At 43.3% G+C, this 23589-nt stretch overlaps 1 protein-coding gene across 1 annotated transcript; it reads right to left on the bottom strand.

Moving 5' to 3' along the window:
• Positions 1-248: 248 nt before the first annotated feature.
• LOC745955 (RNA polymerase II subunit A C-terminal domain phosphatase SSU72 like protein 2-like) lies at positions 249-1205 on the bottom strand. The gene has a single exon (XM_054661945.2). The coding sequence runs from the start codon at positions 1150-1152 to the stop codon at positions 568-570; it is 585 nt and encodes a 194-aa protein (XP_054517920.2). The 5' UTR covers positions 1153-1205; the 3' UTR covers positions 249-567.
• Positions 1206-23589: the final 22384 nt, after the last annotated feature.

A 23589-nucleotide genomic window follows, 5' to 3' on the forward strand; every position in this document is an offset into this window, starting at 1 on the left:
AAAAAGATATAATCTATATGTAAAAACATTTATCTGTTCAAACATGCAATATTATACTCTTATTAAAGAAGAACAACATTTAAGTTAACATACCACACTCCATTGGTCTCAACTAACTTAAAAAATTTAAAAATTAAAAAAAACCACTCAAATTGAGAAAAGGAAGTTTATTTAAAAGGTGCTTATCTATACAATGTTATTTATCTGCTCAACACCCTTAAACAAATCATTTTTTCAGCAGTCCATTATCAGCTCGGTTTGCTCCTCTGGAAAATGGCGTCATGGTGGGCTAGCTTCCTTGTAGAATGATATAAGCATTAAATAAGTTATGCCATGTAATGCACCTAAAACAATGCCAAGCATTTTTCAGTGCTTTTAAAAATGTTAGTCCTTCTCATTTCCCATAAAATATTTTCTTGGTAATAGTCTCTTTCCAGGTGATGTGTACAAAAGTAATACAAACAGTACTCAGTGGAAGGTCTTTGCAGATGCTTCTCACAATAAATCCGGACTAAAGTCCCATGCCTAAGTTCTTACTGAGGAAGGGGACAAAGCCAGCCCAGATGTTCAGTAGAAGCAGACGGTGTGAAGAAAGCTTTTTCCTGCCTTCTCCTCCATTTGCAACAGCAGCTCCGCCAGATTGTCTTCCATGTCGTCTGACTGCTGCAGGCACTGGCAAATCTCAGAGATGAGGAAAGCTCCCAGGGTGGCATCTTCCAGGGTATCTTGGATGTCCATGTTGATCACGTGCACAGGCTGAAAGGTCTGCTGTTCTCTGGAACACAGATCTTCCACCACTGTGTCATAGACACTCTCCTCACAGGTGAAGATGACATCAAAGAAATCAGTGCAGTCCTGAAACCTTTCTGGACCGGGCTTGATTCTCTCATTTCTTCCCAAGATGTGTAAGATTCCGTTGCGGGTGTAGCATTCTCTATCTTTCCTGAGGAGGTCATTGTACATCTCCTTATATGTTGTTGCAAAATCATAAACTACAGGACGATCGGGTCTTGGTCCTGGTAGCCTCACATGAGATTCAGTTCCAAAAGACCGGACACTTAGCCCTTTTCTCCTGAGGATGCTGTGGGCCTCCATGCTCCTGTTGACATTGCTCACGCACACCACAGCCACCCTGAGTGTGGAGGAGAGCATGATGGCGGCCACTGAGAACCAGAGAGACACAGGCACCTCAGCTGCTGCAGGGACTCCGAGCCGAGGAGACGACCACCTATACACAGGTCTTTCACATGAGCTAATGTGGAGGCACAGGAGGCAGGTTTATATTGAGTCACCTTAAGTAGTGGGTGGAGACTTCATGACTTCTGGATTGATTAGGTTGTGATAATCGTCTCCTAACTCATCACAAGAACAATCAAGATGATTAAATTACCTAAAGCATTAACTCTCCACAAAGGTGGCACCACCCAGTCTGGATTGATTTAAAGTCTGGAGTTTGCTCTGGTGGTTCTCCTAGTGAATGGGGGCTGCTATTGACAATGGCCAAGACAATTAAGCTACCTGCAAGCATGTCATAGGACTCTCCAGTGACCTTCAGACATGAAATTGGATGATAAACATGTTGACAATGTCCAAGGCTGCACTGTATTTCATTATAAATTACAAGTGTTGTTGCTTGTTTTAATTTTCATAGTGTTCGAGAAATGCAATTGCATAAATCACAGGACCATTGTATATTGTTTTGTCCAGAAATTCACAAAATTTTTCACCAATACAAAAAAAATCCCATTCTCAACAACATATCTGCTTATGGTATTTTAAGAGTTATTCAACACAACATTTTCTGCATTTGATATTACTGAAATCATAATGATTCTTCAGGGAATGCAGGAATTGATGTAATCCTCTGCCTCCAAGTACAGCTGTGTTTGAGCTTTTCTATACTTAAATGCAATGTTTAGAATTTTTTTCGTAGTTGTATAATTTATCAAGAAAATAAACAAGATTTTAAAATTATGAATGGGGTTTCAAAAAATAAGAGAATCATGTCACTTTTAGATTGATTATATTATGATAATGGACTGCAAAGTAATTACAAGAACAATCAAAATGATTAAATTCCTAATTCAGTAACTCTCCACAAAGGTGGCCCCACCCAGTCAGGATTGATTTATAGGTGAGCTGTGTTTGCTGTCGCTCACTGATTTACCAAATATTGGGTAAATAATAATTTTTTTTTTTTTTTGAGGAGTCTCGCTCTGTCACCTAGGCTGGAGTGCAGTGGCACACTGTCGACTCACTGCAACCTCTACCTTCGAGGTTCAAGGGATTCTCCTGTCTCAGCCTCTCAAGTAGCTGAAGACTACAGGCACGCGGCACCACACCTGGTTAATGTTTGTATTTTTAGTAGAGATGGGGTTTCACCATGTTGGTCAGGCTGGTTTTGTACTTCCCACCTCAAGTGATCTGCCCGCTTTGGCCTCCTAAAGTGCTGAGATTACTGGTATGAGCCACCTCACCCGGCCCAATTTTACTTGTTTTTATTAATCCTACTTAAATGTATGTATAGCTCACATTTATTTCAATATAAATCAGATCAGAGACATCACTTTTGTCTTTGATGCAGGGACAAAATCTGTCTGTAAGGGAACATATTGCATTTTTCTATGTCCCTCTTAAGGTGATTCTTACATGGCAAATACAGCAGGTTCTCAAAGAACATCTTTTTTTCTCTCTCTCTCTTTTTTGAGACACAGTTTTGCTCTGTCACCCTGGGTGGGGTGCAGTGGTGCCATCATGGCTCACTGCAGCCTCAAACTCCTGAGCTCAATCAATCGTGCCACCTCAGCCTCCTGAGTAGCTGGAACTACAGGTGTGTACCACCATGCCTGGCTAATTTTTTTTTTTTTTTTTGCAGAGAATGGGGTTTCGCCATGTTACCCAGGCTGGTCTCAAATTCCTGGGCTCAAGTGATCCACCCGCTTTGGTCTCCCAAAGTGCTGGGATTACAGGCAAGAGCCACTGTGTCCAGCCTCAAATAATATCATTTTATTATAATATTAACTTAAAAAATTGACTTCTGGCAGGCCAATGTCTGCGTGGGGTTTGCATATTCTCCCCATGTCTTTGTGGTTTTTCTCTGGATACTCTTGTTTCCTCCCACATCCCAAAGATGTGCACATTAGATGAACTGACATCTCTATGGTCCCAGTATGGGGGTGTGCCCAGAGCCCCGGATGGGGTCCTGTCCAGCGTTGGTTCCTGCCTCACACCTTGAGCTGCCGATAGGTTCCAGCCACCTGCCACTCTGAAGTGGAATCAGCAGGTTGGAAAATGAAGGAATGAATACAAATTATTGAAAAATAAAAATTCATAAAATGTGGTAATCATACAAATGCAAGACAATAACGATGAAAGTACAAGATAGATCAGCCAGCCTGCCGTGTCTGTCATTATTGATTTTTTAACTGTGTAGTAGTAGGAGGTGCTCCTTACAATTTTTTCTCTGCAAGCATTTATTCCTTGATTTAACTTACCACCACTACGACCGCCATCACTCACTGACTCACCAAAAATTGGGTGAAGAATAATCTTAGTAGGTTTTATTAGACTTTCTTAAATGTATGTACAGGTCACATTTATTTCTAAGTTTAATAATCTAAGTGTGTTGAATCTTTATTTAGAAGTTTGGTGATGTTTTTGTGACTCTTGTTCATATCAATTAGCCTATGATAAAATTAATTTTATTATACAGCATTTCACTTGAAGTCATCGTTTTGGGCGCGGTGGCTCATGCCTGTAATCCCAGCACTTTGGGAGGCTGAGGCGGGTGGATCACCTGAGGTCCAGAGTTCGAGACCAGCCTGGCCAACATGGTGAAAGCCTGTCTCTACTAAAGAAATACAAAAAATGTTCCGGGCGTGGTGGCGGGTGCCTGTAATTCTGGCTACTCTGGAGGGCTGAGGCAGGAGAATTGTTTGAATCCGGGAGGCGGAGGTTGCAGTGAGCAGAGATCATGCCATTGCACTCCAGCCTGGACGAGAAGAGTGAAACTCCGTCTCAAAACAAACAAACAAACAAACAAACAAACAAATTAGAAAACACCTGAAAGTTTGTCAAAGTGTGTTCCCAGACTAGCAGCATTAGCATTAATTGGGAACTTGTAAAAAATGAAAATTTAGACCGCAAACCACTGAATCACACACTCTAGTGGTGAAGCCCAGAGATCTGTGTTCTTTCCTTTACATTTCCATGAGATGTTCTTCAGGTTCACATAAGTGATAATGTTTGGAAAGTGTTCTCTCAAGTAGGTTTCTCTGTGGGGGACACAGGAGATAAACTGAATTGCTGTGTATCTTTCCTTCACCCTGACAGAGGGGCGACATTTCGGCTGGGTACAGGATTGTTGGGCAGTAGTCCTTCCTCTCAGGAGTCCTTAACTGCTATGCCACTGTCCGTTCCAGTGTTGGAGATAAAAAGTCTAATTCCAGCATCATTCTTCTCCTGTAGATAATATGTTCTTTTTAAAAATATATATATATTTATTATACTTGAGTTCTAGGGTACATGTGCACGACATGCAGGTTTGTTACACATGTATACATGTGCCATGTTGGTGTGCTGCACCTGTGAACTCATCATTTACATTAGGTAAATCTCCTGATGCTTTCCCTCTGCACCCCCCGCCCACCCCACGACAGGCCCAGGTGTGTGATGTTCCCCTTCCTGTGTCCAAGTGTTATCATTGTTCACTTCCCACCTGTGAACAAGAACCTGTGGTGTTTGGTTTTTTGTTCTTGCGATAGTTTGCATGATGGAACTAGAAATACCATTTGATCCAGCCATCCGATTACTGGGTATATACCCAAAGGATTATAAATCAGGCTGCTGTAAAGGCACATGCACACATATGTTTATTGCTATTCACAATAGCAAAGACTTGGAACCAACCCAAATGTCCATCAATGATAGGCTGGATTAAGAAAATGTGGCACATATACACCATGGAATACTATGCAGACATAAAAAAGGATGAGTTCATGCCCTTTGTAAGGACATGGATGAAGCTGGAAATATGTTCTTTTTAACTGGATGTTTGTAAGATTTTTCTCTTTCTCCGTAGAGTTCAACATTTTTACTAGCAGATGCCTCAGTGTTTCTTATTTCTCTTCACTCTAGTCCAGTATTTCTCCATTGTTTCTTCAATCCCCAGTTATGGAGCCATTTTAGACACTTTTTTCTAATTGCCATCTCATAAAATTTTAATAGTAATGCCTGTTACTTGGGAGGCTGAGGCATGAGAATTGCTTGAGACTGGGAGGTGGACTTTGTAGTGAGTTGAGACCATGCCACTGCACTCCAGCCTGGGTGACAGAGGCAGACTGTGTCTCAAAAATAAATAATAAAAAGGTCTATTAGATCCATTTGTTCCAATATTGAGTTTAGGTCCTGAATATCTTTGCTATTTTTCTGCCTTGATGATGTATCTAATCCTGTCAGTGGAGTGTTGAAGTCTCCCACTATTTTTGTGTGGGATTCTAAGTCTCTTTGTAGGTTTCTAAGAACTTGCATTATGAATCTGGGTGCTCCTGTGTTGAGTGCATATATATTTAGGATAGTTAGGTCTTCATGTTGAATTGAACCCTTTACTATTATGTAATGCCCTCCTCCATTCTCAGGAGATGGGCGTGGTGCAGAAGTTCAGGGATCCGGGAAATAATGAAGTATAATAGATAAACAACTTTTATCATGTCTGTATTTATTCAGTGCCTGACTGAGAATCTAGCACATAGTAAGTACACATAATCATTCTTTCCCTGCCTCTCAGGTTCCATTCTCCCCATCTCTAAATTCATTTCCAGAGTAGGAAGATTTACTCCCATTTTTGTTCCTGCAGTACCCTCTAAGTAATGGCTGAAATTGTTTCAAAAATAAAATTATGTGACAAGAGCCCAATGGAGGCGTGTGTCTGGGGGCTGCTGGGCTGCGCGGCTGCAGCAGGGAGGGAGAGGCGGTGGTGCAGGCTCCGAGCCACGGGAGAGCAGAGGCGCCGCCGCCACCGCAGACAGCTCCGCGATGGACATAAGGTTTTCAGTGAGAAGAGTTTTTAAAAAAATTTAGGGTTTCCTCCTTGGAAGAATTTTACAAATAAGACATCAAGTTGGTCACAGAGAAGGATCTTGACGTTGTAACCGGTCCTGCATCCCAGTCAGGGCTCTCTCTGGTAGATGGGGATTCTCTGTGTATCACCACAGAAACCCCAGCTTGCTGGAATAATAAAACTGTGTCTGTAGTGGGTGTTTTTCTCTCCCTTCCAAAAAAAATCCCTAGTAAGACTTAAAGCTTAGTGGAGAGATGGTTAAGTAGATCAAAGCCATTGTATTTATATTTTTGAATTATGTATAAGAAGAATCTTATGTATTTGTTACTTTATGATCTTGTAATATTTAGATAATTTGGCATATTATAGTACCTAGCAGATATAGTGCTTAACAGATTTCAACTTTTATTTATTTATTTTTAAAAATAGAGTTGGGGGGTCTCACTGTTGTCCAGCCTAGTCAAGAACTCCTGGGCTCAAGTGATCTTGCCTCGGCCTTCCAACGTGCTAGGATTATAGGAGTGAGCCTCCATGCCTGACGTCAACTTTTAAATGTCCATATAAATAATTACCAAGAAGTAATTTTAAATTGAAATGTGTAATAATATATCAGCAAGTTATGTTAACAACATGTATGAGAACCTCACATCTACTATAATTCTAAATTTATTTTATTAGATTATAAGAACTAGTTAGAAACTTATTAAAACATTTTTAAAATGAAAATCAATCTATATATTTAAGGAAATCAAAACTGTAATTATTGATAAACATTGTTTAAATTTTTTATGGGGATTTATTAACTAGGTTGTAATGGCTACTGAAAAATGACTGGTAACATTTTTTAGAAAGTTTTAAAAACTGAACTTAAAATATAAGAAATAATAAGATTTTTAAGTATATTTTATTTCTGAATCAACTGTTGACTTTAAAAAGGGCCGACAACCGTGCAGTGCAGCTTTCTGTAAGAACCTCAATGAACACACATTTGAAAATGTAGCTTAAAAAAAGGTTCACTTTTTAAAGGACATTACTGATGTCCTAAAATATACTAGGTATATATTGTTGCTTGGGTTTTTGAAGTTGTTTGGATGAAATAAACTTGGGTTCAGTCACAGAATACAAGATTGTCGACTGATTTCAGATGATAATTTGTCTGGAGAAGATCAGCCTGCTCAAAGGCAATTGCGGAAAGACATAAGGTAATTTTGAGGACAACATTTTTTTTTTCTAGGATAGATGAAAATGGAAAAAAAGTAGTAAGAATGAAAAAGATGTTTATAACATTTAAAAAACCCTCAAAACTGACTATAAAGAAAAACCATTTTAACAGAAGCTGAAACTACATGCATTTCAAACTTATGCAGTGTATTTAAATCACACTGGTCCCTTAGATGTCCCTACAAGCGCTGCAGACATCGGGGAGGCCTGTGGAGCGACCAGTCCTCACCTCCTCCGGCTCTCAGTGCCCCATCTGCCAGTTGTCACAGTGCTGGTACACTCTAACAAGACCTCCCCGGGGCTCAGGGATAAACAGAGAGAAACACAGTAATACTATGATACTAGAAATACTGGCTTTTAAAGTATGGTACTGTTGATTATCTTACGACAGGAAGTCCTGTCGTATCTGAGATATGGCTCTGAAAGAATTCTTGATCTAGGTATTTCCCATCTCTAGAGGGCGGTGATATATTTGAAGCAATCACTTAATTACAAGAGCTCTTTCCTCCTGTACCCTGCCACATTGATTGTCAATAACTCAGAATTTCCTAAGTGATAAGGGATGGCTCTCTGTGTCTTCTGACCCCCCAGAGAGCTCACAGTGGTGTCTTTGGATGCCTGCATCCTGTCCTGCCTCCTCCCCGCCTTACCGTGGGGCTCACACAGTCAATGGCCATAGAAGAGCCACTGCAGTCCCACCTGGATTCATAGCACCAGGAAAGGAGCAGGCCTCTTTCAGCCAGCCAAAGAAACACTTCCCCCTTATTAGGGAAGCTGCACAACAGACTAAAACCCGCTCCAGGAAACAGTGGAGAGGGGACTCAGGTGGGTGTGGAGTGTGCGCGTCACTCCCCAGGAAAGCAGCGCTAGGGCCCTTTCCCTCAGAACTCTGTGGCGCGCATTGCTTCTGGCCAAGGAGGGGAAAGTTCTTTCTGGCCCTCCTCAAACTCTTATTACAGACCCTCCCGGAATTGCTTATACATCTTCTTGGCCCCTTTCAGCTTCACTCTGGTGATACCAGTAGGTCACTGACCCAGAACAAGGCCCCTTAACTCTGGTCTTGAGGTAGTGTTGGTGGCGATGGGCTGTTTGGGGTCAACTGACTTTTACTTCCTTCCAGGCAAGGTCACTGAACATGTGAAAATATGCTGGCTTTCCACCTAGTGACGAGCTACATTATCTCTGAGTGAGAGCAGGACATTTCACCTTTGAAATGGCAAGTGGAAAGAACAGGTGGAGGTAATCAAGGACACACACACACACACACACACACACACACACACACACACACACAGGCTAATGACAAACAGGAGGAAAAGGGATGGTGGGCAAACAGTGGAGGGAAGTGAAGGGGTGGGTGATGAGGAGGTGAAAGGAAAGAAAGGATCTAAAGGGTAAACTAGACCTGAAAGAAGGCAGGATGCAAAGGGAGAACAGCAGAGGGCGGTTGCCGCAACCACAAATCCTTCCCACACTTACCACGCACACAGGCCTTTCTCTGCGTTTGCTTCCCCAAGCTCTTCATGGTCATCTTCTTCCTGTGGCTGAGGGCCTTGTCCCAGGTCTTCATCACCTTGCCCCAGGGTATCTGGGAGGACCTCTCCATGGATGAGTCCTTCAGGAGGAACCTGAGTTTCTTCTCTATGTCAGCTCCTCCAGATTCTGTAGCAGTGGCTCACGCAGGTGCTTTGGCCACGCCTTTCCAAGGTTGGCCTTAGGCACTAGAGTCTAGAAGGAACAGAAGAAACAGCAGAATGATTTAGTAGAGAAGTCACCCTCTCTCTAGTCAGAGAAAGGGCTTCTGGAATCAGCTGTGTGACTTCCTTCTCTCCATGCCCTCTGCCATTTTCCTGACCCCACCTGGGTTACCAAACAGGCTCCTGACTGGTCTCCCCAATCCCCATTCTTGCCCTTGCAACGAATTCTTTATATTGTGGCTATAGTAACCTTTCTAAAATGCACATCTAGTTATTTCATTTCACTTGTTAAAATCCTCAGCACCTCAGGATAAAATCGCAATTTCTCAGCAATTTTACTAGGCTCTGATAGCTTCACCTCAGGTGACCCATGCAACCTCAGTGCCATTACTTCCCTTCAATGTTTCACCTTCCCTTAAGCACCTAAGAATAGGCCCTTCTTTCTCTTCCTGTCTGAAATTTCCATAAGCTGTTCTTCCATTTCTCTGAATGTCTTTCTCCTTCATTTCGTAAACCCCTACTCACACTTCAGCCCCCAGGTTGGGGTTAGACATTACCTCCTCCAGAAAGCCTTTTCTGATCCCCAGAGATTACGATGGTTGCTCCTTGTAAGTTCTGCCATCCCAAGATGACCCCATGTTAGTATTTACCACTGTGTTGATTAGATTGTGAACAGCTTGAGGGGACAGAATGTCTTATACCTAAGTAGGCCCAACATTGAGAATACTATGGAGTACACATAAGGCGCTCAAAAAATGTTGCGTGAAAGAACCATTAATCGACAAGTGACTCGTGGTGTCTCCATCCCACTGCTTCCTCTCTCTCACCACCATCTTCACTGCTAATGTCATGTCCTTCAACATTGATCAACATTGATAATGTCGTGTCCTTCCTCCCACCCCACGGCTGCTTCTCACTTAGCAGCATCTTCATCATTCATATTGTTCATCTCTTCCTTTCTGAGGTGATTCTCTCATCAAGCCCTCTATTCAAATGGTAGTCGACATTGTACCAATGACATCAAAACTGGAGGGTATCAGGTATGCCCTCCTCAACATCCCAGCACCCCACCTTCCAACTTGGACTCATCAACACCTATATTCTCCACAGAGGCAGTGAGACCTACTGGCTAAGGGCTTGGGACATTTTTTTGATATGGAGTCTCCCTCTGTCACCCAGGCTGGAGTGCAGTGGCCCGATCTCAGCTCACTGCAACCTCTGCCTCCTGGGTTCAAGCAATTCTCCCACCTCAGCTTCCCAAGTAGCTAGGATTACAGGCGTGCACCACCACTCCCAGCTAAGTTTTGTATTTTTAGTAGAGACGGGGTTTCACCATGTTGGCCAGGCTGGTCTCTAACTCCTGACCTCAGGTGATACACCCACCTTGGCCTCCCAAAGTGATGGGATTATAGGTGTGGGCCACCGTGCCTGGCCAGGCTCAGGACTTTTAAATCAGACAGACTGGGTTCTGAGTGGTAATGACCTTAGGCAATATCTTCATTTCTTAGTCCCTTAGTGGGGAAATCCATGTATTTCCTGGTGTTGCTCCTAAAGGAGAGAAAATACCTGAAGTCTTATTACACATACTAGCTAAGAGTGCCAACTCAGTAAACTAATTATTACTTTATTCTTGGCTACTGAATAAAGTGTTCCTATTTTTCAAGATCACCCGCTACTGCCCTTCAAACCGTTTCATCCCATCTAGGGCCTTGCTACATAAAATATCCTTCAGAATTTATATCATCTAAGTCTCCTCAAGATGAAAAACACACCAAATACGTCCTGTCTTCAAAACAACCAGCACAACATTCTACATGTGTCAGGCCCTGCCTCAAGTCCAAATCTCATCTACCCTCCCCCGACAAGCCTATTTTCTGAAGGAGCATTATCTCTACTTGTTCTGTAGCCCAGGGCTATCTCACTTATATCTGAGCACTACAAAGAAACTGTTCTGGTAAACAAAACCCCTAATTCTTCACATGCTGGAACTCTCTACTGAAGTCAAGTTTTGATCAATCTCTACTTCTTGAAGAAAATTTTTTTTGTATCCTTTGCTTCAGTGAAACCAACATTTGAGTTCTCTTGTTTATGGGAGAGTCCCTCTTCATTACTTACCCTAAATTTAGAGTCTATTAGGCAAATATTCTGACTTTTAATTCTCTTTCTACATGTTCTCCTGCTGACTCAAATCTGATTTTGAAATGAGGTGGGTTATAAACATATAAGGAGTAGATACAAGCTTTTTCTCCCACTCATCTGATGGCTTCATCGTGCTCCTGTAGGTACCGATGCCACTGAAATCTAAACTTCTATCCAAGGCTTCTTCTCCAAGCCTCAGAGTTGAATATATAAACAGCACTAGGAAACTTTTCTTTTGTATATCTCAAGTTGAATTTGGCAAAAGTAGAACTTCCTACTTTGCCTCAATTATCTATTTGGGTTAGTTGCAAGACTTAAGGTGCAATCACCCTATTTAGAAACCAGGGAATCATCATGGACCTGGACCTTCCTTCATCCAATTAATCGTGAAGTTTTAAAAAGAGTATTTCCTAAATGTTTCTGAGACCTATTCTCTTTTCCATCACTAGGTTATGGTAGACTCTGACTTCTAGTTCAAGTCCAAGGAACCCCTCTCATCACTCCATTTGCAGAGGAAAAACAATTCAAATATGAGCTGTCCAAGGATGCACAGCAATCGGCTTGTAGTTATAGGGGTAGGGCTTATTGAAAGAGGCTAAGCAAAAATATACTGGGAATAAATGCTGTTTTTTTTTTCTTTTGTCCACTTTTCTATGGGGTAATCATTTCTTTCTTTTTAGAATGGTAAGCTCTAGAGGATAAATATTTGGATGAAGGCCATAGGAAATGGGGCCACAGAGACCTGTTTAATAGAGACTTCTGGTGTGAGATACAAATTAGTCCTCCCAGCTCACAGTTGGTAGCTCAGTTCATGACATTACCTAGAGTTTGCACCAACATTCAGCTAGTATTAAAAACTTTGCTCAGAACTATTGCAAGGACAGAAAACCAAACACCACATGTTCTCACTCATAGGTGGGAATTGAACAATGAGAACACTTGGACACAGGGTGGGGAACATCACACACCGGGGCCTGTCTTGGGGTGGGGGGATGGGGGAGGGATAGCATTAGGAGAAATACCTAATGTAAATGATGAGTTAATGGGAGCAGCAAACAAACACAGCACAGGTATACATATGTAACAAACCTGTACGTTGTGCGCATGTGCCCTAGTACTTAATGTATGATAAAAAGATAATTCTGCTCAGGAGGAACATCTGTGTGTATCTTCCTGCTGAGCCTGTGGTGGTAATAGGTAACAGGCAGCTAGTTGAGCTCCTGGAGTTCTTAGATGTGGGCATCTCTTTTTCAGAAGATGCAACCAATATTTTCTAACAGGACCTGGATAATCATTTTATTTTAAAATCCCTCATAGTTCCAATGTTTAGATCACCTGTGGTTCTGTCTCTATTTTTTTCCACATTTTTTTTTTAGTTATTTGGTAGTTTCTTGGCATGCTTGGTGTGTGAGTGTGAATGGATAGTGATTTTATATGAACAAATTAGAGACTCTGTTCTCTGAAACTGTAACGTTTCTCTAGAAAGAATTCAGGCAGATAAGGGTACTGGCAGATCTTGATCCATCTAAGAGGACGCTTAACTTTTGCTAGTGCTAGCGTTGATCTTTTTCTGGGTTGTCCTTACTCCTAGAGTACAGCCCTTCTAGTGTTTCAAAGCTTCCTAGTGTTTCAGTGTTTATTTACAAGGGTTGCTCTACCTCCTCAGGCCCTGCCCTCCAGCCTCTGACTCCCCAGCACCATCAGACTGCTAGTCTTTGCATAACTGTTTAGCTTCACAGCTGCTGCTTTCAATTCAGGTGCTGAGAATCTTGCCCTGAACATGCACAGCTTAGGAATTGGCAAACTCCTCAAGGGGAATCGGCACGCTGAACTTTGGCCCAATTTTCTCTAAGGCTGCCTCTTCTATCTCAGGTCTCAGACTCCATGGTATCCCTGAACTGCAACTTCTTTATTCCTAGCCTGCTGAGTTTCACTCGCGTCCCTGTGAAGACACCACCAAACAGGCTTTGTGTGAGCAACAAGGCTGTTGATTTCACCTGGGTGCAGGCGGGCTGAGTCCGAAAGAGAGTCAGCGAAGGGAGATAGGGGTGGGGCCGTTTTGTAAGATTTGGGTAGGTAAAGGAAAAAGGGGGGTTGTTCTCTGGTGGACAGGAGTGGGGGGTCACAAGGTGCTCAGTGGGGGAGTTTTTGAGCCGGGATGAAGCAGGAGAAGGAATTTCACAAAGTAATGTCATCAGTTAAGGTAAGGACCAGCCATTTTCACTTCTTTTATGGTAGAATGTCATCAGTTAAGGCAGGAACAGGTCATTTAAATATCGCTTCTTTTGTGATTCTTCAGTTGCTTCAGGCCATCTGGATGTATACATGCAGGTCACAGGGGATATGATGGCTAAGCTTGGGCTCAGAGGCCTGACATTCCTGTCTTCTTATATTAATAAGAAAAATAAAACATAATAGTGTTGAAGTGTTTGGGCAGTGAAAATTTTGGGGGGTGATATGGAGAGATAATGGGCAATGTTTCTCAGGGCTGCTTTGATTAGGGGCAGCGTGGGAACCTCAAGTGGGAGAGATTAAGCTGAAGGAAGATTTTGTGGTAAGGGGTGATATTGTGGGGTTGTTAGAAGAAACATTTGTCGTATAGAATTAATGGTGATGGCCTGGATATGGTTTTGTATGAATTGAAAAAAGAGCAGAATAAGACAAGGAGAAAAACAGGTTATTAAAGGACTGAGAATTGGGAGGACCCAGGACATTGAACTAGAAAGTGCCTAAGGAGGTTCAGCATAGCCCTCCAGCAAAGATTATTTACTTTAGGAGGGAGTTAAGAGTGGCAGTTTGGGGATAGCACCAGGAGATATCAGCTGTGGTGGCTTGGAGAAACAGTGTAAACCGGCAGTGTAAGCAAGAGCCGGGCATTTATGAGTAGTTGAGAATGGTGAATAGGAGTATGACTAGACAGAAGATAGTAGGGATGACAAGCTTTTTTTTTTTTTTTTTTTTGGCGGGGGTCGCAGTCCAAGTTGGTCTGGTGTCTGGAATGAGACTGGGGCCTAATAAAAAGGAGCGTCTATACAGGAGCTCAAATGGGCTGTATCTTGTAGCATTCCGAGGACAGGCCTGAATTCTGAGAAGGGCAAGTGGTAAAAGTATTGCCCATTCCTTTTTAAGTTGGTGACTGAGCTTGGTGAGGAGAGTTTTTAAAAGACCATTAGTTCACTGAATACTAAGAGCCTGAGAAACTGCTTGGGTGATTCGACTAACAAAGGCCAGTCTGTTATCGGACTGTATAGAGGTGGGAAGCCCAAACTGAGGAATTATGTCTGACAGAAGGGAAGAAATGACTGCGGTGGCCTTCCTAGACCCTGTGAGAAAGGCCTCTACCTATCCAGTGAAAGTGTCTACCTAGACCAAGAGGTATTTGAGTTTCCTGACTCGGGGCATGTTGAGTAAAGCCAATTTGCCAGTCCTGGGTGGGGGCAAATCCCCGAGCTTGATGTGTAGGGAAGGGAGGGGGCCTGAATGGTCCCTGAGGAGTAGTAGAATAGCAGCTGGAACACTGAGAAGTGATTTCCTTGAGGATAGATTTCCACGATGGAAAGGAAATGAGAGGTTCTAAGAGGCGGGCTGGTGGCTTGTTCCATAGCGTAGCCTGCCTTTGCTGGTGTGTGGCGATTAGGCCTGGTGGAACTGCCATCAATAAATCAAGCGTGATCAGGGTGAGGAACAGGAAAGAAGGAAATATGGGGAAATGGGGTGAATGTCAGGTGGATCAGAGAGATACAGTCATGAGGGTCAGGTGTGGTATCCGGAATAATGTGGGAGGCTGGATTGAAGTCTGGGCCAGGAACAATGGTAATTGTGGGAGACTCAACAAAGAGTGAGTATAGCTGAAGGAGCCGGGAAGCAGAAAGTATATGCATCAGGTGTGAGGAAGAAAATAGATTTTGGAAGTTATAAGAACTATAGAGAGTGAGTTGAGCAGAGTTTGTGATTTTGAGGGCCTCTAAAATTATTAAAGCAGTGGCAGCCATGACACGCAGACATGAGGGCTAGGCAAAACAGTAAGGTCAAGTTGTTTGGACAGAAAGGCTACAGGGTGTGGTCCTGGCTCTTGTGTAAGAATTCTGACCGTACTAACCATGCCTAGGAAGGAAAGGAGTTGTTGTTTTGTAGAAGGGATTGAGGTTTGGGAGATTAGCTGGACATGATCAGCAGGGAGAGCACGTGTGTTTTTATGAGAATTATGCCGAGATAGGTAACAGATGAGGATGAAATTTGGGCTTGACTGAAGTAACGGGAGCTGTCTGTGAAGGCTTGTGGCAGTACAGCCCAGGTAATTTGCTGAGCCTGATTGGTGTCAGGGTCAGTCTAAGTGATGAAGGGTGCAAAGGGATAGTAAAGAAAGCATGTTTGAGATCCAGACAGAATAATGGGTTGTGGAGGGAGGTATTGAGGATAGGAGAGTATATGGGTTTGGCACCACGGGGTGGATAGGCAAAACAATTTGGTTGATAAGGCACAGATCCTGAACTAACCTGTAAGACTTGTCTGGTCCTAGGACAGGTGAAATGGGGGAACTGTAAGGGGAGTTTATAGGCTTTAAAAGTCCATGCTGTAGCAGGTGAGTGATAACAGGCTTTAATCCTTTTAAAGCGTGCTGTGGGATAGGATATTGGTGTTGAGGGGGGTAAGGGTGATTAGGTTTTAATAGGATGGTAATGGTCATGTGATCGGTTGCCAGGGAGGGAGTAGAGATGTCTTATACTTGTGGGTTAAGGTGGGGGGATACGAGAGGAAGATGCAAAGGAGGCTTTGGGTTGGGAAGAAGGGCGGCAATGAGATGTAGCCCAGGAATAGACAGGGAAGCAGATAATTTAATTAAAATGTCTCGGCCTAATAAGGGAGCTGGGCAGGTGGGGATAATGAAAAAGGAGTGCTTAAAAGAGTATTGTCTAAGTTGGCACCAGAGTTGGGGAGTTTTAAGAGGTTTAGAGGCCTGGCCGTCAATACCTGCAACAGTTATGGAGGCAAGGGAGACAGGCTCTTGAAAAGAAGGTAATGTGGAGTGGGTAGCCTCCTTATTGATTAAGAAGGGGATGGACTTACCTTCCATTGTGAGAGTTACCCAGAGCATCTGTGATGGTCCTGTAGGCTTCCGAGGTTATCGGGCAATGTCAGTCTTCAGCTGCTAAACCGAGAAGATCTGGGAAGGAGTCAGAGAGCCTTGGGCCAGAGTTCCAGGGGTTCTGGAAGTGGCTGCCAGGTGAGTTGAACAGTCTGATTTTCAGTAGGGTCTCGCACAAATGGGACATGGCTTAGGAGGAATCCTGGGCTGTGGGCATTCCTCGGCCTAGTGGCCAGATTTCCAGCACTTGTAGCAAGCTCCTGGGGGAGGAGGTTCTGGAGGAACCCCTGGCAGCAGCAGTTCAGGCATTTGGAGTTCTTGTGTGCTGGAGATGTGGCTGGGGTTTCTCTCACAGTGGAGGCAAGGAATTGCAACTCAGAAATATGTTGCTACTTGGCTGCCTCTACTCTATTATTGTACACCTGGAAGGCGAGGTTAATTAGGTCCTGTTGTGGAGTTTGAGGGCCGGAATTTAATTTTTGAAGTTTTTTCCTAATGTTAGGAGTGGACTGGGTGATAAAATGCATATTAAGAATAAGGCGGCCCTCTGGCCCTTCTGGGTCTAGGGCAGTAAAGCGTCTAAGGGTTGCTGCTAAGCGGGCCATGAACTGGGCTGGGTTTTCATCTTTACCTTGGGTAGTTTCTTTAAGCTTGTCATAATTAACAGCTTTGTAAGCTGCCTTTTAAAGCCCTTCAATTAGGCGGGAAATCATGTAATCTCGCCTAGCTATACCTGGGGAATCTGCCTGATAGTTCCATTGGGGATCCTCTCGGGGAACTGCTCTAATGCCTTCCTGGAGGTCTGGCTCATGAAGCTGGTGGTTATCAGCATGAGATTGGGCTAGAGAAAAAACTCATTCTCGTTCACCTGGGGAGAGGGTCAAAGTCAGGATGACATTTAAGTCACTCCAGGTTAAATTGTAGGACAGAGTAAGATATTGGAATTCCTGTATATATTTAGTGGGGTCTGATGAGAAAGAGCCTAAACGCTGACTGATCTGAGAGAGGTCTGATAGAGAAAAAGGTACATGTACCCTGACTATGCCTTCAGCTCCAGCCACTTCTCTAAGAGGAAATTGTTAGGCAGGTGGGGAAGAGCTAGTCACGGAACTAAAGTGTAAGCTGGACTGGGTGTGAGGAGGGGAGGTGATAGAAGGATTACAGGGTGGAGGAGTGGAGGCTGAGGAAGAATGGGGACCTGGCTTGGCCTGTCGAGGAGCAGCCTGGGGAGGAGGGGAGAAGTCAGATGGGTCTGTAGGAAAGGAAGATTAGAAAGACTCAGCTATGCTTGGGATTGGGACTGAGAGGACAGGAGGGAGGGAAGGAAGGAGGATTTGGGACGAGTCACATTGGGAACAGAGACTAGGGAGGGAACAATGTGTAAAAGAATGCCTGGACGTCAGGCACCTCAGACCATTTGCCTATTTTACGGTAAGAATTATCTAGATCTTGTAGGATGGAAAAATCAAAAGTGCTGTTTTCTGGCTATTTGGAAACACTGTTGACTTTGTATTGGGGTCAGGTGGCATTGTAGAATAAAATAAGGCATTTAGGTTTAGGTCAGGTGTGAGTTGAAGAGGTTTTAAGTTCTTGAGAACACAGGCTAAGGGAGAAGAAGGAGGAATGGAGGGTGAAAGGCTGCCCATAGTGAAGGAGGCAAGACCAGAGAAAAGAGAGAGTAGAGACACGGAGAGAAGGGATGGGGGGTGCTTGCCCCCAGGAAAGTGGAGAAGGGGTACAGACACGGAGAGAAGGGGTTGGGGGGTTCTTGCCCCCCAGAAAAATGGAGAGGGGGTAGAGACACGGAGAGAAGGGGTGGGGGCTTCTTGCCCTCCAGAAAAGCAGAGAAGGGGTAGAGACACGGAGAGAAGGGGTGGGGGGTTCTTGTCCCCCAGAAAAGTGGTACTTGCCACTAAGGGTGAAAGACCAAGGCGGGCGTCCCTGTGTGGTCAGACACCTCTGAAACGTGGATGAATAATCAGGTGTCCCCGTGTGATTAAACACCAAGGGAAGACTGTCTTCCCGAGTCCGTGACCAGCGCCGAAGTTTTGGGTCCACGGATAAAACTCGTCTCCTGTCTCTATGAGAAAAGTAAAGAAACTGAAATTAAGAGAAGGGAGAGATTGAAGTTTGGTGCCAAGATTGAAAGGAGCAAGAGGTTGAGGGATAGTGAGAGAGGTTGGAGAAGAGAGTAAAAAGAGGCCATTTACCTGAGTTAAAATTGGTGTGATGTTCCTTGGGCTAGTTGGTCTGAGGACTTGAGGTCGTAGGTGGATCTTTCTCACAGAGCGAAGAGCAGGAGGATAGGGTATTGATCTCCCAAGGGAGGTCCCCTGATCCGAGTCATGGCACCAAAGTTTCATTCACGTCCATGTGAAGAGACCACCAAACAGGGTTTGCGTGAGCAACAAGGCTGTTTATTTCACCTGGTTGCAGGCTGGCTGAGTCCAAAAAGAGTGTCAGCGAAGGGAGATAGGGGTGGGCCCGTTTTATAAGATTTGGGTAGGTAAAGGAAAAAGGGGGTTGTTCTCTGGTGGGCAGGGGTGGGGGTCACAAGGTGCTCAGTGGGGGAGTTTTTGAGCCAGGATGAGCCAGGAGAAGGAATTTCACAAAGTAATGTCATCAGTTAAGGCAAGGACAGGCCATTTTCTTTTCTTTTGTGGTGGAATGTCATTAGTTAAGGCAGGAACAGGCCATTTAAATATCACTTCTTTTGTGATTCTTCAGTTGCTTCAGGCCCTCTGGATGTATACATGCATGTCACAGGGGATATGATGGCTTAGCTTGGGCTCAGAGGCCTGACACTGAGAATGCTACAAGCTCCCACTACCTTTCAACTTGGTCTTTGTTGCACATGCCAGGACTTAGCAAATGCTGTGAGGGCAAAAGCAGAGGCAAATGTGGGGCTTGCATAGCTGCCCTAGTGTACATTCTTTCCAGCAATCTTCCCTTCAAGTCCCACTTGGAATTTTTTTTTCTTTAACAACTTTGGTTGCTTTAAGTATTTTACCTAGCTTCTATGTTTACTATTGATTGGAAGGTTAGTACAAGCTCCTCCATTGTGCTCAGATGTTGGATGTAGCTTCTGCTTATCCACAAGTGTCCCAAAGCCCCAAGGGACTGGTTTAGGATTTATCCTCTGTCACCTGGATGATCACACCAGACTTCTAACTGGTCTCTGCTTATAGGCTTACCCTTTCCAATCCATGCTAACTCAGGAAAATGATACATCTGTTGTATTTTTCCAAAATTTCTTATAGTATACATTTCTCAGATAATAAACTATGGCTTCTGGCTTCCCCTCTCTACATACAGTGCTGCAGACTTGGTTCAAAAATTAGGAACTGGCAAGCCATGCTTTGGGAGGCCCAAGTGGGAGGATTGCCTGAGGTTAGGAGCTCGAGACCTGCCTGGCCAACACAGTGAGACCCCATCTCTAGAAAAAAAATGAGCTTGGCACGGTGGTGCACTCATATAGTTCTAGCTACTTAGGAGGCTGAGGATCACTGGATTCCAGGAGTTCAAGGCTGCAGTGAGCTTTGATTGTGCCACTGTACTCCAGTGTAGGTGACAGAGCAAGACCTTGTCTCTAAAAAACAAACAAAACACAATGAAGAACTGAATTCCTAAAGTATCCAGGTACTGTATGAGCAGTGAGCCAGGATGAATATACACAGTTCTGGTCATTGAGGCTAGTATAATAAGGATGATAGAACTATGAAAGATATCATCAAAGTTGTAATTTTTATGATGTAATCATGCCCCTGACACTACAGGAGCCTAGATAATGGCATGGGCCTAGTTAGTACAATCCCCTTGCTGGGCTAGAGTCAGCAATGAGCTGTAATAAGAAGTCATTGTCTGTCAATACCGACACAAGGAACATTTACCGAGCATTTACTATGTTCTAGGAACTGTTCTGGCTGATCTGGAAGGGCAGATAAAGAAGTCTACCATTTGCCGTAAAGGGGTTTGTAGTCTATTAAGAGACAACCCTGCCAAACAGTAACATACCAGGTTGTTTGAAACACATCAACAACAAAACAACAACACCAAACAAAACAGAAACAGGAGCAAATCAATTTTTTTAAAGAGTTGAGAAGAATAGCACAAATACATAAAATGAAAAAGAAGAACAATCTTCAAAATAGAAAATAAATTTTATGATAAATTAGTATAAATATGACTTCACAAAACAAGCTGTACAAATGGGCCATAAACACATGAGATGATGCTCAGCATCTTTAGTCATCAGGGAAATGCAAACTAAAATCCCAAAATTCCACTCAGAAACACTAAATGGCTAAAATAGAAAAGGTGAGAAAGAATGAATGTTGGTGAAGTTGAGGAACAATGGGGACGCTGATGCTGGGAATGTAAACTGATGAAACCACTTTGGAAAAAAGTATTTGGCGATTCTTAGGAAGTTCAACATATACTTATCCTATAGCCCAGACATTTCAGTCTTAGGTACTCACCCAAGAGAAATTGGTTGCTTGAGGGCCTGAAGGGGGAACTGGCAGGGGGTGCTTTATGAGTGTTGTCAGTTAGGCCCTGGGCTTGCGATCCGAGGAGGGAAGTGGAGAGAGGCTGATTTTGGTATCCTGAGATCCTTCATGGACCCAAGAAGCCAAAGTGAAATCCTGAAGTGGGTTGTAGGGGTCCAGGAAACTCAAAGGCTTTCTTTAGGTGCATGTGAAGAGATCTGCTGCTTGCTTTGTTCTTTCCTACCAGACTTGGGCCAACAGAGACCACTTTGTCTTCTAGCATCTCTGGGACTGCTCCTGTTAGGGGAAGAAGGTATCTGAGTTACCTAAGGTGAATCCATACGGGTCTGCAGCAACCTCAGTTCTTATCTCTTCAGAGCAGCAAGAATTCCACTAAGAGGCATAAGGCAAAAGAAGACCGAGGCAAGTCTCAGAGCAGGAGTGGAAGCTTATTCAACAGCTTTAGAGCAGAAAGTAAAGTACATTTGGAAGAGACTCCAGTGGGTGACTTGAAGGACAAGTGCCCTGCTTAACCTTGATCCTGGGACTTTATATTCTGACCCATTTTTGGCATATTGCACCCCTTTCCCATGATTCTTCCCTTAGGGTAGGCTGCCCACCTGCTAACACCCTCCTTATGCTTGGGAAGTGAGCATGCGCAGTGTGTTTAGGAAATTGTACTCATGTCCATCTGAGGCTTTCTTCCCTTTTCTGGTGGAATGCCTCCGGAAGGTCATACTCTGCCATTTTCTCTTAAGGCACATGCCTGCACTCACTTGCCCAAATCCTGAGATTTTATTGGAAGCTGATTACCAGTCTCAAGTGTTTTTATCTGTTTGGGAAGTTGCCTCTCCCTGCTGCCCGAGTTCAATGAACACTTGAGTGTGGCAGCTATGGACCCTCAGGAGATTGTCTTTCCTCACTGGCTGCCAAGTTCTCATTTTTAGAGAGGCAGTGTGGTAAGTGCCCAACCATCACTTGCTGGTCGCCTGACATTCCTGGTGGGTTGGGGGTAGAGCCCTCTCCTGCCTGGTTCATGTCTGTCTAACTACCTGTAACACTCCCATTTGGAGTCCGGGAGCACCTTGAGCTTCAGTGATAAAAATTCTGTGTTAGCAGGCCCAGCAGTCAGCAATGATGAGTCAGAAGAAACTGAACACTTACCAGTGACATGCAGAGGTGAGGCAGAAAGATGACAACTTGGACAAAAAGCAAATTCTATTAAAAAAAATGTGAGGGGCCAACACTTTCTGAGGCCAAAACACGATTTCTCTTATACACAATTTAGTGAGTGAATTGAGATCCAAATTTGATTTGACAAATACTTCAAAACAAAAAGCAGAAATATATGAAACCATGAGGAAAAAGAAGGGACGCGGCAGATAAATCAAGAATAACAAAATGTAAATTAGTAGAATTTCACAAGGAGTAAAAGGTATTCATGGAAGTAAGACAATAATTAAAGAATAGTAGATAATTTCTTGAATGTAATAAAAGGCTCACTGTTTCAGATTAAACCATGCTTTCTCAACGGGAGTGACAATGTCCCTAATGGGGCAGAAACCGGTTCTTGGGGGAGTGAACAGAAATCTCACTCCCTTTATGTACAGAGCACAGATGCCGTACATAAACAAATACACAATATATCTATGCTATTAAAATTGTATGGGGAAGCGATTAGGGAAAAATGTCTAAGAAGGCTCCTTAAGCGGGGGTTGATTAAAACAATGGAGAAATACTGGACTAGAGTGATGAGAAAAAAGAAACACTGAGGCATCTGTCAGTACAAATGTTGTACTCTTAAGAGAAAGAGAAAAACCTGACAAACAAACATACCGTTAAAAAGAACATATTAGCTAGAGAAGAAGAATGATGCTGGAATTAGACTTTATCTCCAACGCTGGAACGGACAGTGGCATAGCAGTTAAGGACTACTGAGAGAAAGGACTACAGCCCCACAATCCTGTACCCAGCTGAGATGTGGCCCCTCTGTTAGGTTGAAGGAAAGATACACAGCAATTCAGAGAGTTTATCTCCTGTGTCCCCCAACAGAGAAACCTATTTGAGAGACGACTTTCCAAACATTATCACTTATGTGAACCTGAACAAGAATTGGTGGGAATGTGAAGAAAAGAAAGGAAATGGAGGCATGTACTGAGGCTGGGACTAAATATTTCGATAATTTCTTATGTGTTTAACAGAAAAAGAAGTTTAGACTTCAGGTAAAGTTCAGTTGTAAATAAGGACTCAGAAATTGAAGGAACTATCTGTGAGATACATTTGACTAAGACTATTGAACTAAAATTAACAAAATATCCTGGCAAAACCTGGAAGTTAGGACTAGGGGATCAGTGAAAAGTGAAAAAGAATTAAGAGCATTGCAAAACTCTTGTTTTCAAATAAGTACTAGAGAAACGTGTTCTGATCAGGAAGGCAGAGAAAGCGCAGGTAACCATTTAATGGGGAGGGTAATCCAAGTAAAATTTCAAGTTAAGTACAAAATGGAGTATATAACAACTTGATAAAACCAAGGGCAGAAATAACAATATAAAATCAAGAAGATGCGAGGAATGTACAGTAAAAAAGTCATTACACCAAATGTGTATAGACTAAATTCTAGCATGAAATAAATTTTGAAATGTGGGTGGGTGAAGGAATCACAGGAATAAGAAATAAAATCAGGATGAACATAAGCCATGCCCAGAGATTTTGATTCATTTGATCTGGGGTAGGTCCCAGACATTGGCATCTTATAAAAGTTTGGTAGAAAGGTCTTGAAATATCCAGCCACAGTTAACAATCACTGAACTGGAAAATCACTCTTAGCAGATTCCAGAACTGGAACTGTTATTGATGCCTGTGTCTCGAGGTGCCTAGAAACCAGAATACCTTTGCCATGTT

This window comes from Pan troglodytes, chromosome 9 (genome assembly GCF_028858775.2).
Source record: "Pan troglodytes isolate AG18354 chromosome 9, NHGRI_mPanTro3-v2.0_pri, whole genome shotgun sequence".
Taxonomy (NCBI): Eukaryota; Metazoa; Chordata; class Mammalia; order Primates; family Hominidae; genus Pan; species Pan troglodytes.